At 56.7% G+C, this 15,531-nt stretch overlaps 4 protein-coding genes across 4 annotated transcripts; 1 reads left to right on the plus strand and 3 right to left on the minus strand.

The window, feature by feature from the left end:
• Positions 1-2,767: 2,767 nt before the first annotated feature.
• BJ171DRAFT_155205 (uncharacterized protein) lies at positions 2,768-4,705 on the plus strand. Its single transcript, XM_053105834.1, has one exon. It carries the CDS (start codon positions 2,865-2,867, stop codon positions 4,374-4,376), a length of 1,512 nt encoding a protein of 503 aa, XP_052965314.1. The 5' UTR covers positions 2,768-2,864; the 3' UTR covers positions 4,377-4,705.
• A 1-nt stretch (position 4,706) lies between these two features.
• BJ171DRAFT_155268 (uncharacterized protein) lies at positions 4,707-9,257 on the minus strand. Its single transcript, XM_053105835.1, has 13 exons — positions 8,786-9,257; positions 8,517-8,638; positions 8,220-8,340; positions 8,051-8,079; positions 7,822-7,975; positions 7,631-7,715; positions 7,419-7,477; positions 7,150-7,271; positions 6,962-7,079; positions 6,153-6,853; positions 5,866-6,027; positions 5,623-5,701; positions 4,707-5,470 (listed from the first exon to the last, which is right to left on the minus strand). The coding sequence occupies exons 1-13, from the start codon at positions 9,144-9,146 to the stop codon at positions 4,929-4,931; spliced, it is 2,655 nt and encodes an 884-aa protein (XP_052965315.1). The 5' UTR covers positions 9,147-9,257; the 3' UTR covers positions 4,707-4,928.
• A 158-nt stretch (positions 9,258-9,415) lies between these two features.
• BJ171DRAFT_511243 (uncharacterized protein) lies at positions 9,416-12,107 on the minus strand. Its single transcript, XM_053111558.1, has 5 exons — positions 11,903-12,107; positions 11,642-11,748; positions 10,507-11,476; positions 10,360-10,382; positions 9,416-10,258 (listed from the first exon to the last, which is right to left on the minus strand). The coding sequence occupies exons 1-5, from the start codon at positions 12,075-12,077 to the stop codon at positions 9,647-9,649; spliced, it is 1,887 nt and encodes a 628-aa protein (XP_052965316.1). The 5' UTR covers positions 12,078-12,107; the 3' UTR covers positions 9,416-9,646.
• A 247-nt stretch (positions 12,108-12,354) lies between these two features.
• On the minus strand, positions 12,355-13,565 carry BJ171DRAFT_511248 (uncharacterized protein). Its single transcript, XM_053111559.1, has 4 exons — positions 13,429-13,565; positions 13,117-13,142; positions 12,887-13,034; positions 12,355-12,822 (listed from the first exon to the last, which is right to left on the minus strand). The coding sequence occupies exons 1-4, from the start codon at positions 13,500-13,502 to the stop codon at positions 12,738-12,740; spliced, it is 333 nt and encodes a 110-aa protein (XP_052965317.1). The 5' UTR covers positions 13,503-13,565; the 3' UTR covers positions 12,355-12,737.
• Positions 13,566-15,531: the final 1,966 nt, after the last annotated feature.

Raw genomic sequence — 15,531 nt, forward strand, 5'->3', positions numbered from 1 at the left:
GCGGATGAATCGATACGTGTCTTTGACCAGTTCCTTCGTGGTGTCGTCGACGATGGTGCCGGGTGCCTTGGCGATCACTCCTCGCAGCACAGCCAGCTGCTCGATGATCGGCTTGACCACATGTGTGAGCGACCCACACTCGAGCCAGAAGAACACATGCGTCTTGACGAACCGAGTGAGCACCGCTGCCACATCGACCATCTCGGCCGACTGCCACACCGGACTCGACTCGGCCACTCCGTCCACACACCACACAAAGTGTGTGATCCAGTGGGCGACGCTGTATCGCAGCGACGGTGTGATCTTGGCTGCGACCCTGTCCTCGAGGTCTGGGATATCGTCGTGAAAGTCGTAGATATCGCAGATGTTGATCACTGGCTCGTGCGAGAGGATCACACCGAGACATCCCTTGGCAAACACCGTGTGGAACGAGCCCGACACATGCCATGGATGGCCAGTCGATGCGTCGCCGAGGAGATAGTCCGCCACCAACTTGTGGTTGAACTTGACCTCGGTGTTGGTGGACTGGCTGCCTCGGGGACCCAATCCATTGGCGCCAGGATCGAGGACCAGACTGAGGCTCTTGAGACACTCGCGAACGACGCCGATCTCGAGTCCAAACACATGGGCGATGATCTGTGGGGTCAGAATCGACTGGGCCGTGGCGATGGCCGACACCACCGTGACCAGCTCGGCCGGATGGCTCGACTGCGAGTGGATCTTGGCGAATGTCTTGTGGTACAGCTGACCGACATCGGCGGCGCTGTCGTTGATGTCCTTGATCGTGGCGAGTGTCACTGGGCCGTCTGTGGATGCTGCATCGACGGTGTTGAGGAGCAGGTTGATCCACACGAATGTCTTGGACTGGTCCAGCAGGATGGCAACTGCCTCGGTTCGGTCCGAGTCAGTGAGAGTGTCATACACTCGCAGTCGGTGGCGGATGTACACATCGAGGTCACGGATGTTCTCCTCGCTCGAGGGTTCGATCGTCTTGGTCGGGACTCCATCGAATGCTGCCTTGATATCGTCCTCGGGACGGGATGTCAGCAGCAGCTTGAGCCACGGACGGGTCTTGTTCAGTTCGACGAACCGCACGGCAAGCAGACTGAGCAGCTGGTCGCGCGGAGAACACTCGTCGAGTGCATCCACCAGGATCATCACTGATCCCTTGGGTCTGTAGTCGCCGATGGCTCCGAGTGGATCGGCAATCACGGCCTTGAACAGGTCCGGGATGCTCATCTTGTCGAGACTGTCCTTGGAGTGGCCGATATCGAGCAGCTTGCGACCGATCGGTGAGTACCACTTGCACAGACCGTATGCGATGGTGTTCAACACCGATCGAGGGTTGTTCTTGCGGGTGTCGTTGTACTTGAGGAACAGCGCCGACACCAGCTGTGCGTTTGCCTGGAGGATGTTGGCGATCTGGGCGGCAGCGACAGACTTGCCGACAGCCGTGATCCACAGGACAGTTTCATTGGTGTCCTGGTTGACCCAGTCGGTTGTTTGGTCAAAGAGCCACTGGCGAGTGCCCTCGACATACAGATCCTCGAGTGCTTCTCCGTCCAGGGTTGAGTCGATGGGACTGAGGAGGAGTCGCAGGGCGTGGTTCTCGTTGGCAGTGAGGACAGTCGATCCACTCGGCAGATAGGCTGGCACAGTGGCAACGAGGCTGGTCTTCTTCCAGGTCTCGCGGATCTCGGGGACGAGTCTGCGGATGTGCGAGTCAGCATCTGGATGGTCAGCATCAATGGGCTGATGGATGAGACGGATGCCATCGGCAAGTTCCACAGACACACTCACTTGGTGACGGCATAGTCGTCGTCGGCAATCAGCGCCTGCAGCTTGAGCAACTCCTCGAGAGTCTGGCGCACGGTGAGGGGAGGGCTGATCTGGTGCAGGTTGGAGGGACTGGCTCTGTGGCAGTGGATGGCATCGGGAAAGTCGTTTGTGTTGGGGAACCAGTCTCTGGTGTACTTGGTGCCGTCAATCATCACACTTGACTTGATGAGGATCGGCAGGATCTGGACGGGCGAGCGGGTGTTCTGGGTCTCCTTCATCTGCTTTAGAGCCAGCTCAATCTGGGACAGGATCATCGGTGAGTGGATGGCGATGGTGATGTTGGTCTCGATCGACGACACTCACCTCGAGGAGCTGGTTGTCTGGGCGGGTGCCAGTAGTCTTGGCTCTCTCGAGTCCAGCCTCGGAAAGGAGAACGACAATGACCTTGGATTTGGCCGTTCATGAAGCCATCTTCCCAGTTCAGTCCGCTTTCGAGACAGTGGACATCCAGGTAGACATGGGAGGGGTGCTGTCTGTTACCGGGGGCAGCGCTCAGTGCTGAGTGAAGCATCAAGGCTGCAATTCGGTTGGTGGACGGTTGGTAGCTGAATGGATGTGTGAAGAGTGTGAGGCGATTATCAGATGAATGCGAATGAGGATCAGCAATTGAGGGGGACCGTGGTAAACAAGTGCCACCAGCGAACCTGATGAAGATGCCATGGCTCTGGAAGCCGCCGGCGCAGGTCCAATGCGGGTTGGGGACTGTGAAATGGTCGTGCTCGGATCTGTATGGCTCGAGGACTTGGAGGACGGGGGCTGGAGGAGGGGTTTGTTGGCGATGGTGTTGCTGGGCCAGTAGAACCTGGTCGATGGTCTTGGGCTCGAGCTGGATATTCTCCATCCCAGGCTCGTTTTCGATCAGGGAAGCCTCCGAGCGATGCAGAAAGAAGGCGCGGGCAGGAAGCCAATCCCGCCGAATTCGGGTTTTGTCCGGTCTTGGCATCCATCCTCCCTTTTGATGCCCTCACCTCTGCAAATCGCTCGGCGACATCACCACTTTCGCATCTCATATCCCACCGCACACCATGGCTGTCAATATCGTCGCTTTCTCCGCTGACACTGCAGGGCCAGTTCTCCTATATCCAGATATCTTCACGATTGTCTGCTTCAACGACAGCTTCCAGGCCGCACTCGAACACAGCACCATCAAGATCCTGCTCCAAGTGTGCAGGCGAGTTCGACCTCTCCTGAGCTCCAAGCTGGCTCGCCTCGATGACTGGTGTCGGGTTGCAGGGCTATTTCATCCAAATGGGAAGCTGCGGATCAGTCTCGCACGCAGCGACCGGATCGCCCTCTCGCTGCAGTGCAAAAATGCAGGCTCGGCAGACCGATCTTGGCTCGTCGCCCAAGCGGACCTGGGCAATACTGCCGCGTTATTTTTTCTGGCTAGGGTCCTCCAGGTTGACTTGAATCGACGCCGGCTGAAGCGGTGCGATCGAGAAGACGCTCGCAAGCGAATCTTCCACCTCCTCGAGGCAGCAGCCGATGCAAACCACGCGATGGCCCAGTTCCACCTGGCCGACCGCTATCACCATGGCTGCGGCGTCGACCAAAATCACATCAAGGCCTTCGAGCTGTATCGCAGTGCTGCAGAACGGGGGATACCTCAGGCTCAAGTCGCTCTCGGCCGCCGCTATGAGAATGGCGAAGGTGTCTATCAGGATTTCGATGCAGCCATCGAGTGGTATTCAAAGGTCAGCAATCAAGGCAACGACGATATTCGGCTTCGAATCGTGCTCCTTCGAGGCTGGTTTTCGCTCATCGGCCACGGCGTCGATCAGAGCGACGTCGATGCTCTCAGCCACTGGCAAGAGGTTAGCACCCAGCCCACCGACCCGACCCTCAAGTCGATCGCGACGCACATGGTCGGATGGATGCACTATCTTGGCCGGGGAACCGAGCGCGACGAGCAGAAGGGCGTGAAGATCATTCGAGAGAACAGATCGGCCAAGTTCCCTTTCGGAGAAACCGAATGCTTGGCTGGATCCAGTGACACCAAGTCCCGGTCGCATCTCGGCCTCAGGCTTTTTGAGTTGTGTCAGTTCGGATCGGACCACGACTGGTTGTGCAAGCATCTTATGGCCGTGTGTATGGTTCGAGGATTTGGAATCGTAGAGCATCGGAATACCGCAGTGGATACTTTCGCACAGCTCGCCAATGAGGGTCACAGTGACAGTCAGTTTTGGATTGGACAATGCTTCTACCACGGCTGGGGAGTGTCGCAGGACCACAAGAAGGCATTTGAGTGGCACAGCAAATCGGCCAACCAAGGCAATTCGTACGGACAGTGGATGGCCGGTGTGTACTATCTCATGGGGAAAGGAGATACTAGTGATGAAACCAAGGCAGTTGAATGCTTTCGCAAGTCAGCCGAGCAGGGCAATCGGTGCGGACAATATTTCCTCGGCGACTGCTACAAGAAAGCCTCTGGTGTCGACAAGGATATCGACACTGCCGTTTTCTGGCTCCGCAAGTCGGCTGACCAGGGCTATACTCGTGCCATCAATACACTCAAGAATCTCGGCAAATGGCCTTGAACACCAAGCACCTCCAGTGAGCCGTGTTCAGGTCTCCAGACAACTCCATAAAGCCTTGGGATGCTGGGACTGGCCAGCTCAGATCTACCCTCAAGGTACACGTCGGCGACGTTGCAACCCTGGAACGTTCCCATGGCGACGATGCTCTATTGTCACGTTCTTCCGATGCAAAAGTTGGTAGATCCGTGGATGAAGAACAATATATTCGCTCTGAGCAAGACAACAACTGTGCGCAAAGACAGTCCCGCCAAACCTGGAGAGCCGATGTAAATGGCTGATTTGGGATGGCAATAGTGGGAAGCTTCCAGTAGCAAGCTCCAGGGCAACTGGTTAAATCAATACAAGGTCATAGTGATCACTTTATTTTGGAGCCCAGTGCTGCGAAATAGGGTCTGGTTGCCTAGCAGTCAACAGTCAGGTTGCAGGGAGGAAGGCAAAACGGTCGGCTGCAAAAAAAAACAAAAAAACGGAGGGGCTCAATGGGCACTGGTAATCCTCGGTGGCGCCCATGCTGTACCGCACATTGGAGAGCAGGAGGCAACTCCAAGGGGCTTAGGGCATTTGGACGAAAAAGTTGATAGGAACCATGCCGGTCTGCCCGGTACGCTGGCTGGTGGCCTGCGCCCACCCATCGCCGTATATGATACTGATCGTAAAAACATCGCCGACACGATCGAGGCTCAGCTCATCCGGATTCTCGCTTCGTCGCTTCTGGATGGCGTACACCATATAGCGAACCGCGCGAGACTCGTTGGGCTCAAATGTCGCCATGACTTCCTCAATTGACGGCATCCGAGTGTTGTCTCGCTGGAGGCTGATATCTTTCGGGGGTGGTGGGGGTGGAGGCGATTGAGCATCGGCCAGGGGAGCGGGATGGGCCTGCTGGGCAGGAAAGCCGCGTTGCTGTTGCCCAGGAGGATAAGGTGATTGGCTCGCGGATACAGCGTTGGGGACAGCATGGACCGGATACATCTTCTGGGGAAGTCCCTGCAGTTGGCCCTGGTTGATGGCTGGGCTTGGGTAGAGGGACGGGAACCGCGACTTGCATGCAGCGAGGGACAAATCCAGCTGTTTGTCGATATCCACCAGGCGTTCTGTGATCGGGATCGAAAACGACATCATTTTGCGATCAGTACCGATCAACAGGATATCTGAATGAGTGTGACGATGCCAGATGGTTTCGGCATCAAACGTGCGAGCAGCATCGACCACCGCTGACTTTGGCGACAGGGCTACGTTCACCCACCGTATCCGGGGCAGTTTTGGTTTGAGAGAAGAATGGAGATCTGGTCGCGGATGGCTTGACACTCGTATATAAGCTTGGTCTGATCGGATGAAGGTTTGCATCAGGTCGGGAAGAGACAATGGATGCACTTTGATTAGGGAGAAGCAGCGAGGTAACTGTCTCCGCGGATCGAATGGATCGTAGCATAGCAGGGTTGTCTCAATCCCAAACTGCAGCCTCAGTCGCCGCGAGCGGGGCACTCACCAAGCTTCTCTGAGCCTCTTGTGAGGAAGCATGGGTCTCCATCGCAGCCATATTGTTGCGAAGCTGCTCATACTTCTCGATAGCGAGCTTGAGGAGGTCCGCGGCAATGTAGAACAGCTGTCTGCTCTCCTTTGGTGCCTTGAAGGTCGACGCTGCGGAAGACTAAATGCTTTTGCGTTAGAGAGCGAAACAAACAGTCATACGATGCCGATGAATGCAGCCGTGGGGTCAGCTTGGGAGTCAGTCTTGGAAGAGTAAAGTAAAGAAGCAACAGTCGGGGCTCTTACGCGCTTGGAAACGGGGCTCGATCTCACTTCCTCGCGCGAGTCGTTCGAATGGTAGTGAACACCGTTGCCAGAGTGCTGCTGAGATATAACCGGGCCTTGCGTATGAGTAGGATCCGGATAGTTCGCTGTTCCTTGAGATGGGGTGGGGCGGAGGGCCGGAAAGGCCGCCTGCTGTGTTGGGGCGTATGTGGTGAATGGCGCTGATGGCACTACAGCAGGGTCTGAGGGCTGGGACGCAGGAAAACGGGCTACGGGCGCCGTCGCCGAGGAAGCACCCTCTGAAGCCCTTGGGTCGTGGGGAGGCTGGACCGATACCGATGTCGATCCGGGCTGGGCTGACGACTGCAAGCTGAGAGCATTGAGGTCGGAAAGCGCTAGATCAAGCGGCTCCGGAAGATGAAGCGAGAGCGGTCGGGGTTTGCCGAGCACGACCCCGCTGGAGACCACCGGGCTGACGTGCGAGTATGTGTCCACCGCAGAAGGGCCGCTAGCTTCTGGTGGATCAACGGTCGAGGCGTGACCAACGCGGCCAGATGGACCTATGGATACACCCGTAGGGGAAACGACTGCCGAGCCGACGATGGCCGATGGTCCGGGGTTTGAGGAGGGTCCAACCGCGGCAGAGGAAAAGTCGCCGTGTGCAGAACCCGTGCCTGCGGTATGGGCAACACGGACAGAGTCGATCTCGGAATTGTTCGGGACTAGAACCGATATGTAGCGACGGTGGGATGACCAAGTCAGTTGCAGCAATCAAATACCAAGGAGGCACAAAGGGGCATTCAGGCACGCAGGCACGCAGGAGCGCATACTTGTGAACTCGCATGCGAGGGCCAGGAATTCTGGGTACTCATCCGTGGAGTCGCCGACCAGCTGCAGCCATTCTTGAACGTAGTTCACGAGGATGCTGTAATGGGGTTGGAGAACGCCCTGAGGCAAACGACAAGCAGATCAGCGTCAACACGCACTCGGAGTGACAGTGCGCTGGGGAAATGGTTACCTTGGTCAGCAAAAAGTTCTTCATGAACGTGACGTTTTCGGAGCTCAAGGCCAGCTTGCGAAAGCTGGGTTTACAGTTGGATATCAAAATGTCCAGAATACAAAGTGCCTTTTCGACAATTTCTGCACGCGAGCCGGGTGAGTGTCAGCTTATCCCGCATGTCATGACATCAGTGTTGACTGCAGCAGACTCCTTGGCTGATCTCCAGCGAAACTGGGTTGAGCGAAGAAGTTTCACAGATGCATTTTGCGCAGATATGGGAAGCTTACGAGAATTTGGCGAGAGAATCCTCTCCCGAATGAACCTGATGGCATCCAAAACAGCAGGGCTTTGATGTTCGCGGGCGGGAAATGCGCAGTGGAGAGACCAACAACGTCAGCATATTCGCAAGACATGGGAAGTGTGAGAGCGATATGGAGCTCGAAAACATGGCGGCCACGAATGGAGGGCTCGTCTAGGCCCTAGGTCTTGGTATGGCTACCTGTTCGAGTTTCCGTCGACAAGATCGACGACAGCAAAGGCAGCCTGCCAGTCCAGCTCAGGTGAAACGTCATTGATTGCCGTTGCTAGATGGAAACGTCGATGACAGGAATTTGTAAGAAATGGGAACTCGAGTGGAATGGTGTGAAATGGAATGGAGACGGCCACGGTGACATCAGCCTCGATACCTACACAGGCAATGGACGATACTGGCGGTGATTGGGCTGCTGACGGGCTCGAGAGGCGGAGACTCAGGGAAGGTATTGATCGAGGCAGTGCGGTGGGAAGCGTAAGTCGAGTTGCGCGGTGGAGCCCAGTTTTCATCAATAAAGGGCTGGATCCTTGACTGGGGAGCGAGCAAGTGTGTTAGTCGAGATGCGACAGGCATCCACACAAATCGAGCGACAGCGTTGCTACGTACTGGTTGGGGAGGGAAAGGAACCTCGTATGCTATTTGATGGGTCGAGAGAGGGCAATAGAGGCAGGTTAGATAGATGTCATGGCCAGTCTGGAAGAAACAGGGGGCCGAAGGTTTGAGTTGCAGCGGGGGACATGAGGCACGGCGCACGTCACTCGAGCCGGATACGCACACTCCTCCCGAAGCTTCTCCATGAAATCAATCAGACGGTTCTTTCCAACTTCAGTGCGGATTCGGAGACACCAGTTCTCGATGTGGTAGAGCAGGCGGCTCTTGTTTTCGTAAGCCGAGAACTGCCCCGACAAACGTCATGGAGAGTCAGCAGATACGGAATATGGCAGACAGGCAGAGAGGGAGGGAGGCAGAGAGGAAGGTAGGGAGGGAGGGAGGCAGTTAGATAGCCGAAAGACGGAAAGATAGCGGCAAGCCAGCCAGACAAGCAACTGCAAGCCGGGCAGACGGCACATACGGGGTCGTGGAGAAAGGTCCAGAAGAAGGACAGGACGTTATCGCTGATGACCTTGTCCCGAATGGATGCGTTGCCTTGGTTCATCAGAGCCTCGAATATGCTCAGACAATAGTCCGAGACGACTGCAGGAGTGTGGGCCATGGAAACAGGATAGCGCCGCCAGGGGTGAGTGGAGGCGGTTGGATTGTCGAGGGGAGCGAAAGTGGCAACGGAATCGACATCGTTGACCCCTCACTTCAGAAAATCAGGAAATGCACAGCGGCACTCACCAGGGCTGGCTTGAAACATCCTGCTCTTCATAGAATCGAGTGCCATCCACTGCTTGACGTCGACATCCTTGATATCTTCCAGGAGCTCAAAGAAGAGCAGCCAGTCGACCTGTGGATTGAGGTCGGAGGTCATGGCATCGATCAGAGCCTTGATTGAGTCCAAATCACGTTGGTATTGGGAGGCATTGTGGTGGTCGAGGGGAGGAGGAGGAGGGGGGACGGCGGCCCGCTGCTCACTCATGGCTGCTCGGGACGGTGGAGGCAAGCGATGCAACCCACGATGGAGCAGAGAAAGACTCGTCTGGAGAGTGAGGCAGCCGAAAGCTTGGGCGAGGTGCACGCTGTTCTGTGTCACAAGCATCGCACGGAATCAAGCACGTGGCATCTCCCTGTCGTTGCAGCGAACTGATATTTGTGAGGGCACTTTCACACATGGATGGCTTTGGGGCTGTGGACTGTGTGGACTGTGTGGACTGTGTGGGTTGCATGGTGTGAATCAGAAGGCGCCCGAACTCCATGAAATCCCCTCGCCAAGGTCCACAGCGATTTTGCTCTTTGCCCTGTGTCTTCCCTCATCCCAGGCATGTCTTCTTGCGATGAACAGGTGGGGCAGAACATCGGACAACATGCAGCAATCGACGGATGGGGTGTGCAAGTCCGTGGTCCGCGATGGACGCAGCAATTCGCGCGGAGGCAGGGCTGTGTCAAAGGCGGTGCGTTGTATTTGTGGGAGGGGCGAGCATGGAGTCGCGGGAGCATCACGCAAATATCCGATCAATACGGCTTCATTAACAATAGGAAACTCATCTTCCAAAATTCCGAATCGAGGAGCCGAAAAGCATAAGGCGGGCTGGTCTGTCCTCAGCGGGTCCGGGCCCGCTTGAGCTTCGGGATCGTCGAAGTACCCCCGCCATTCACCTCAACGACCCGATTGCGGAGGTGCTTTCGCACGATTGGCGTATTCAAGTCCTCCTGGTATTTGAGTCTTGTTGATCGAGCCATTCCCCCGTCCAAGCCACCGCTACTATACAGAGCAGAGGTTTGGACATGGCACTTTGCGGCGGATTCAGAGGCGAGAGAATCCGTGAATGCTCGCTTCAACGAAGGTGGCTGAGGCTCATCCAACTCTCTCTTTGGTTTCGGGAGCATGCTGCGTCGAGAAGCGACAGGAGGTGGGACAAGCTTTTCAACTTGCTGGAGGGACACAGTGCTGTCGCCCTGTCGATTGTGCGTCTCGGAGAAAGCGTCGATTGCGCGTTGAATCGAGGAAGGGCTAATGCGCTTTGATTTGCGGTGTGGCTTTGCAGATGGCGTCAAGATAGCCCGACGGGAGACGGACATCGAATCGGCAGCCACCGGTGCGGATAGTCCAGTGTCCGGGGAATGGCGGGTATGAAACTGGGGTGTCGCAGTCTTGAAGGAGGAGCTAGAGGACGGTGGGCTCAACGGTCTACTCGCCATCACACCGATGGCCTGACAAGGGAAGCGAGCCAATTCATCAGAAATTGCTCCATTAGAAATGACTCCATCATCGGCCATAGCGACAGCCCATGAAGATCACTCTCATCACTTACTGTGCCCGCGCTCGAGTCAAGATCTGAATAGGAGGGATATTCGCCAAGATCAGTTTTGGACACGTAGTTGGATACCAACCAGATTAACCCGATGCGGAAAGAGGACGAGTCGCGGAAAGGACTCGGTGGGGCATGCGATATACGAACCGGGAATGGTGAATGACACTCTGCTCGTCGCTGTTGGAGGCGGCTGAGTTTCGGCCGATTCCATCGAGGTTGCAAGAGCACCATCGAGTCGTGGCTCGCCAGAGGGACTACCAACATTGTGAAGGGGCAAAGACCTGTTTTCAAGATCTGGAACAGGAATCATGGTCATTCTGCGCACCTTGTGGGAAGGAGAGCAGAGATCAGGCTCAGAGGACGATTGCTCGGTCGCCACCGAGGCGGCGATGCTATCAGCCGCCATGCTCAGTCGAAACTGCTGAAGGGCCTCGTATTTGTTGTGGAGATCTATGAGCTGCTCCTGGCGCTCCTGATACGTGATAGAAGAGGACGGGAAACCCCGTTTTTGTGCGTGGAAAGGTGCAAGGCCAGCGCCTTCTGGGAGATGGAACCGTGTGGCGGTTTTGACCGGAGATGGTGTTGGGTGCATCCTGAATGACTCGGAGGACCTTGTGAGGAGTGAGAGAGTCGGGCTCGATCCGGAACCCTTGCCGGAAGCTGTGGGGAAGCTGAAGCCAAGATCGAGGAGGAACTGCGCGCTTGAGGAGCGGACGGACGGAGACACTTGCAGTTGGGAAGCCGCACACTCATCCGGATCCGCCACTTGGTCAATAACGCCGTTATCGCCTTGCTTTTCAACCCTTGTATCATCTTCAACTCCAACTTCAACGGCATCGTCACCTTCGTCTTCACCTTCACCTTCTTCGGTGTCACTCGAGTCATTGGAGGATTGATGCACACGGACATCTGGAGTGCGTGGGACCCGGACGGCAACCTTGTCCAGGAGAACGGTTGACGCCATGAGCTCATCGACCATGATCGTTCCTGTGCCATTCTTGATGGAGGACAGGATATGTTCGCCGTTCGGGGACAGGCGGCGCGAAGGATTCATGGGCGCGAGACCCAATCGATAAGGCGTGCTGACGGGATCGTTGTCGCGGAATTCCTCGACAACCTGCCGGAAAGCAAGCGAAATAGGGCGAATCCTGAATCAGCCACAATAGCAGCACCCTCTGTGCTGGTGAATGACCTAGCTCCGTCACGAGAGCCATTGGCGGTTCCTTGTCGGGAAGGACCGACGCATGAGAGAGCGGCAATAGGTGCGGTTGCGAGCACATACATCATCTCTCGCGAAGGTGACTCGAGATTTAGCCCGCATGGATGGTGTAGATGGCTCAGAGAGGGTGGAAAACGACGACCGAATCGGACTGGGCGTCGCGGCCATGTCTGTGAGAGGCGAATATCGAAAGGGATGAATGTCATCTCAGAAAATCGGCAAGCGCTGCGATGGATTCCGAACGCAAAAAATCGAGGCAGCGGGTTATGACCTGATGGGACACGAAGGCACACGAACAGAAACGCGGACCAACGCAGGCCATACCCTCATTCATCGGCCGGACGCCATTCTTCAGAGGAGGGGTGGGAAGGGACGGGAAGGAATGACCGCCCTCCTCAGCACAGCCCATGGCGGAATTGGGCTGACAGAGCTTGGACGCCAGATTGACTATAGGTGAGGCAGCAACCCTGTAGACAGAATCCACGATGTCGTTGAGCATGTGTGCGTGACAGCGACGCAGCACAGCGGGGGGGGGGAGCTGGAGGAGGCGAGAAAGAGCGGCTCAGGCCAGAGCGGAGAGAGAGACCTTTGGCAGGAGCGCAGTGGCCAGGCCCCCGAAAGAACCGCCCTTGTTTTTTTCAACGTCGGCGCCAGTCCAATTTCGGCCGGATTTGTCGCGAGCGCAGTTGGGAGCAGGGCCGCCAGCCACAGGCTGGCCAGACACGGGACCATTGGGCGCTGGGCACGGGTGTTCAGGGCGCGCTGGGGCCGGGGTCGGGCGCGCTGCGAGCCCAGGCCAGGCCCACGAACAACCCGGGGGCAGCAGAGTGCGTTCGCTATCGGGCAAGGATAGGCTCGATGTGATGGCCGGCGAGAGAACGGTGCGCCTCTGCCCAAAGAATCGGCATCATATTAAGGTCATGTGGAGAAATGGCAGGGACGAACTTGGTGCTCAAAGGGTTCCAGGGTGCTCACTTGTCGGCGCAACACATGGCAACACCAGCCAGGATCAGTGATGCAGAGAGCGACACGACCGCCCAGACGGGCTTTGGGGCCGTCTTCCTCCTTCGTCAAAACATCGTCGTAAAGTCCAAGTCGGCCAGTGGTATGCATCAACGCCCCATTTGTGACAGGCGGGATCCTACCCTGGCTGACCTGTTCAACTGTCATCGCCAGACGGACTTGATGCTTTCCTCAAGCAGGACGGTCTCAAAAACACCCAGAGCATCAGCAAGGCCGGATCGGTGAGGATCTCACTCCGCAGAGTGAAGTGCAAGAACAGTGGCTCACTCTGATTGACCCCCACAGACGGTGAGGGAAACCGGAGATACAATCGCAGGACTTGCAATCGAGGACGAAGCGGTCGAGAGGATGGAATCCACCCACCGGAATAAAGTTGGATGAGTGGGACGCCCATGCCCGATGTTGGATTCGCTGACCACGAGTTGTGCTTCAGGTGAGCCAACACTATCTCAGTTACGATGACTCAGAGGATAGGTCACTCATTGATTTCCACTACCAACGACTGCTTGTCAAAGTCATGAGACAGATGCCGATGATCGAGGTGCGTTCCAGCTCAGATAGCGCCCTGGGCCTCCATCGAGATGTAAAAATGCTTTCGGACGATTCATGGGTTCGTCCTCTCTTGCGGGTGGTCAGACCATGCAAAGCCGTATCGACGGACTGGCCTACGCCAGGATCATAGTGCAACTCCTGTCCGAGGTTGGCTTTGAAAGAGTCAAGCAAGCTGATTCGGTGCCGAACGACCGCCTTGTGGGGGGAAAGTATTGGATACAAGCATGCCCTGTCGGGCTGACTTGGATGCTTACTGATTTGATTGCTGGGAACAGATCGAGGTGGCTCTAAAGCAGATGAAGGAGACCCAGAACACCCGCTCGCCCGTCCAGATCCTGCCGATCCTCATCAAGTCAAGTGTGATGATTGACGGCACCAAGTACACCAGAGACTGGTTCCCCAACACAAACGACTTTCCCGATGCCATCCACTGCCACAGAGCCAGTCCCTCCAACCTGCACCAGATCAGCCCTCCCCTCACCGTGCGCCAGACTCTCGAGGAGTTGCTCAAGCTGCAGGCGCTGATTGCCGACGACGACTATGCCGTCACCAAGTGAGTGTGTCTGTGGAACTTGCCGATGGCATCCGTCTCATCCATCAGCCCATTGATGCTGACCATCCAGATGCTGACTCGCACATCCGCAGACTCGTCCCCGAGATCCGCGAGACCTGGAAGAAGACCAGCCTCGTTGCCACTGTGCCAGCCTATCTGCCGAGTGGATCGACTGTCCTCACTGCCAACGAGAACCACGCCCTGCGACTCCTCCTCAGTCCCATCGACTCAACCCTGGACGGAGAAGCACTCGAGGATCTGTATGTCGAGGGCACTCGCCAGTGGCTCTTTGACCAAACAACCGACTGGGTCAACCAGGACACCAATGAAACTGTCCTGTGGATCACGGCTGTCGGCAAGTCTGTCGCTGCCGCCCAGATCGCCAACATCCTCCAGGCAAACGCACAGCTGGTGTCGGCGCTGTTCCTCAAGTACAACGACACCCGCAAGAACAACCCTCGATCGGTGTTGAACACCATCGCATACGGTCTGTGCAAGTGGTACTCACCGATCGGTCGCAAGCTGCTCGATATCGGCCACTCCAAGGACAGTCTCGACAAGATGAGCATCCCGGACCTGTTCAAGGCCGTGATTGCCGATCCACTCGGAGCCATCGGCGACTACAGACCCAAGGGATCAGTGATGATCCTGGTGGATGCACTCGACGAGTGTTCTCCGCGCGACCAGCTGCTCAGTCTGCTTGCCGTGCGGTTCGTCGAACTGAACAAGACCCGTCCGTGGCTCAAGCTGCTGCTGACATCCCGTCCCGAGGACGATATCAAGGCAGCATTCGATGGAGTCCCGACCAAGACGATCGAACCCTCGAGCGAGGAGAACATCCGTGACCTCGATGTGTACATCCGCCACCGACTGCGAGTGTATGACACTCTCACTGACTCGGACCGAACCGAGGCAGTTGCCATCCTGCTGGACCAGTCCAAGACATTCGTGTGGATCAACCTGCTCCTCAACACCGTCGATGCAGCATCCACAGACGGCCCAGTGACACTCGCCACGATCAAGGACATCAACGACAGCGCCGCCGATGTCGGTCAGCTGTACCACAAGACATTCGCCAAGATCCACTCGCAGTCGAGCCATCCGGCCGAGCTGGTCACGGTGGTGTCGGCCATCGCCACGGCCCAGTCGATTCTGACCCCACAGATCATCGCCCATGTGTTTGGACTCGAGATCGGCGTCGTTCGCGAGTGTCTCAAGAGCCTCAGTCTGGTCCTCGATCCTGGCGCCAATGGATTGGGTCCCCGAGGCAGCCAGTCCACCAACACCGAGGTCAAGTTCAACCACAAGTTGGTGGCGGACTATCTCCTCGGCGACGCATCGACTGGCCATCCATGGCATGTGTCGGGCTCGTTCCACACGGTGTTTGCCAAGGGATGTCTCGGTGTGATCCTCTCGCACGAGCCAGTGATCAACATCTGCGATATCTACGACTTTCACGACGATATCCCAGACCTCGAGGACAGGGTCGCAGCCAAGATCACACCGTCGCTGCGATACAGCGTCGCCCACTGGATCACACACTTTGTGTGGTGTGTGGACGGAGTGGCCGAGTCGAGTCCGGTGTGGCAGTCGGCCGAGATGGTCGATGTGGCAGCGGTGCTCACTCGGTTCGTCAAGACGCATGTGTTCTTCTGGCTCGAGTGTGGGTCGCTCACACATGTGGTCAAGCCGATCATCGAGCAGCTGGCTGTGCTGCGAGGAGTGATCGCCAAGGCACCCGGCACCATCGTCGACGACACCACGAAGGAACTGGTCAAAGACACGTATCGATTCATCCGCGAGTTTGCCGATCCGATCATCAAGA

This window comes from Polychytrium aggregatum, assembly GCF_025602895.1.
Source record: "Polychytrium aggregatum strain JEL109 chromosome Unknown BJ171scaffold_26, whole genome shotgun sequence".
Classification (NCBI taxonomy): domain Eukaryota; kingdom Fungi; phylum Chytridiomycota; class Chytridiomycetes; order Polychytriales; genus Polychytrium; species Polychytrium aggregatum.